The 2,675-nt window shown below is 37.0% G+C and overlaps 1 protein-coding gene across 1 annotated transcript; it reads left to right on the plus strand.

The window, feature by feature from the left end:
* The first annotated feature begins 324 nt into the window (after window positions 1-324).
* Window positions 325-831, plus strand: LOC109242457. Its single transcript, XM_019409310.1, has 2 exons — window positions 325-708; window positions 757-831. The coding sequence occupies exons 1-2, from the start codon at window positions 325-327 to the stop codon at window positions 829-831; spliced, it is 459 nt and encodes a 152-aa protein (XP_019264855.1).
* The last annotated feature ends 1,844 nt before the right edge of the window (window positions 832-2,675 follow it).

Below are 2,675 nucleotides of genomic sequence, written 5' to 3' on the forward strand. Positions count from 1 at the left end.
TGTGTTTTTAGCCTCTAGTTATTTCATTACTTGTATTAACTCTCCAACTGAGTTACATGTTGATTGAATGAAACCAGAGTTTTATAAAAAGTGATATTTACCTATCTTAAATTAACAGTTTACTCTCCATCTAAGTTGGTTCTGTTTAAATTTATGGGGTTAATATCTGACATCATTCATATATTTTGCATGAATAGTTAAGTTTCCCTAACGAATCTAACTGTTCAATGAGCATGGTTATATGTGTAATGTGTAATTTTGAATTTAATCATTCTTAATACATAACTAATGATCTATTTAATATGAATATCTCTCAGATTAACCATGTCTTCATTCAACCCACTTACCTCAATTTTGAACCAAAACAAGTTAGAAGGACCAAATTATGTTGACTGGAAAAGGGGCCTTGATATTGTCTTAACTGCTGAAGGTTACAAATTTGTAATCATTGAGGAGTGCCCAAAAAAACCTGAAAATGCTACTGATGATCAGGTTAAGGCCTATGACAAATGGGTTAAGGCTGATGAGATGGCGCGATGTTACATTCTTGCCTCTATGGCGAATGTTTTGCAACATCAGCATCAGTTTATGGGGTCTTCTTATGATATGCTCGAAAGTATCAAAGAGATGTTCGGTGAGCAAAATCGTGCAGCTAAGCAGACAGCCATGAAAGCCCTTTTGAACACAAAGATGGCTGAAGGATCATCGGTCAGGGACCATGTTCTGAAGATGATGAGTCTTCTAAATGAACTGGAGGTCCTTGGAGCTGTGATTGATAAGGAGTCTCAAGTTGAGATGGTCCTACAGACTCTGCCTGACAGTTTCCAATAGTTTTGCTTGAACTATAATATGAAAAAAATGGATTTGTCACTAGCGAAATTGTTGAATGAGCTGCAAGCGGCAGAATCTATTATTAAACATCAAGCTCCAGTTGTGGCACTCAATGTTGAGAAACCTTCAATTTCTAAGTCGAAAGGCAAAAAGAAAAAGAAGAAGGCTCAAAAGATTCTGGCACCTGGTGGTGCGACTGGTGTGAACAAGCCCAAAGGCAAGTGCTATCATTTCAAGCAACCCGGGCATCACAAGAAGCAATGCCCTGCCTATCTGGCAAAGTTGAATAAGCAAGGTAATTCGAATTTAAATGTCGTTGAAACTTGTTTAGCGGCTGTTTTTACCATGTTTTGGTGTGTAGATTCGGGAGCCACTAATCACATCTGCAATACTTTGCAGGGGTTTCAGGAAACGCGGCGGCTAAGTGAGAATGAAGTTTGCATTTTTCAAGCCAATGGCGAGCCAGCACCAGCTTTAGCTTTAGGAGATATTAGCGTTTCGTTTAGTAGTGATAGAGTTTTAGTTTTAAAAGATGTTCTCTATGTACCTTCCATTAGAAGGAATTTGATTTCGGTTTCGAAAATAATGGATGCTGGTTATAATGTTTATTTTGCTAATAACTCTGCTGTTATTAAGTTTAATAAATGTTTTATCTATAATGCTGCTAGAGTACATGACCTTTTTGTTCTTGATATATCTCCTCATGTGCTACAACAACCAAAAGAACTAATTAACATTAATCTACCACATAAAACAAAATGTATTTCTGAATTGAGTCAAACTTATTTATGGCACTTACGTCTAGGCCATATAAATCTAATTAGGATTTCGAGATTGGTCTCTGATGGAACTTTGAGTTCATTGAAAGTGGAGTCACTACCAACATGCGAATACTGTTTAGAAGGCAAAATGACCAAGAGACATTTTCCCTCAAAAGGGAATAGGGCCAGTGATAAGCTACAATTAATTCACTCTGATTTGTGTGGTCCCATGAATATACAAGCAAGAGGTGGTTTTGAGTATTTTGTGACTTTCACAGATGATTACTCAAAATATGGATATATTTGTCTGTTGCGCCGTAAGTCTGAATGCTTTGAGAAATTCAAAGAATTTAAGACGAAAACAGAGAAACAACATGATAAATATATCAAAACATTGCGATCTGATTGTGGTGGTGAATACCTTTCTACGGAGTTCATAAAATACTTATCAGATAATGGAATTACATCTCAATTATCTGCCCCAGGAACACCACAACAAAATGGTGTGGCAGAAAGAAAAAATAGGACCCTTATGGGAATGGTTAGATCAATGTTAAGTTATTCCGATTTGCCTCTTTCCTTTTGGGGATATGCTTTAGAAACAGCAAACTACATTCTAAATTTGGTTCCTTCAAAGTCAGTACCTTCAACTCCAGTAGAATTGTGGACTGGGCACAAGCCAAGTTTACGACATATTCGGGTTTGGGGTTGTCCAGCACATGTGCTGAAAGGGAAAGCGGATAAATTGGAATCAAGGACAGAAGTATGCATTTTTATTGGATATCCAAAAGGAACAAAAGGCGGTTTGTTTTATTGTCCCAAAGAAAAGAAGGTAATTGTTACGACAAATGCCAGATTCTTAGAAGAGGACTATCTAATGAACCATATTCCTAAAAGTAAACTAGTTTTACAGGAATTAAACAATGAAATAACTAAAGATTCATCTCTTGAACGTATCCCGGAAGCCAGCATTGACATACCACTGCATTATCGTAGTGGGAGAAATGTCAATAGGCAGCAGATTGCACAAGAACAATTGCCTAACATCTCACTACCCCAAAGTAGTGGAAATAATGTTGAGCA

The sequence above is a fragment of the Nicotiana attenuata genome, unplaced genomic scaffold (assembly GCF_001879085.1).
Source record: "Nicotiana attenuata strain UT unplaced genomic scaffold, NIATTr2, whole genome shotgun sequence".
In the NCBI taxonomy this organism is placed as follows: domain Eukaryota; kingdom Viridiplantae; phylum Streptophyta; class Magnoliopsida; order Solanales; family Solanaceae; genus Nicotiana; species Nicotiana attenuata.

What these genes read in the sequence shown, in the direction of transcription:
- LOC109242457 (XM_019409310.1), top strand. Translation starts at nt 325, where the DNA reads ATGTCTTCATTCAACCCACTTACCTCAATTTTGAACCAAAACAAGTTA. An exon ending in AGATGGCTGAAGGATCATCG is followed by an intron (nt 709 to 756) that starts GTCAGGGACCAT and finishes AATGAACTGGAG; the next exon opens with GTCCTTGGAGCTGTGATTGA.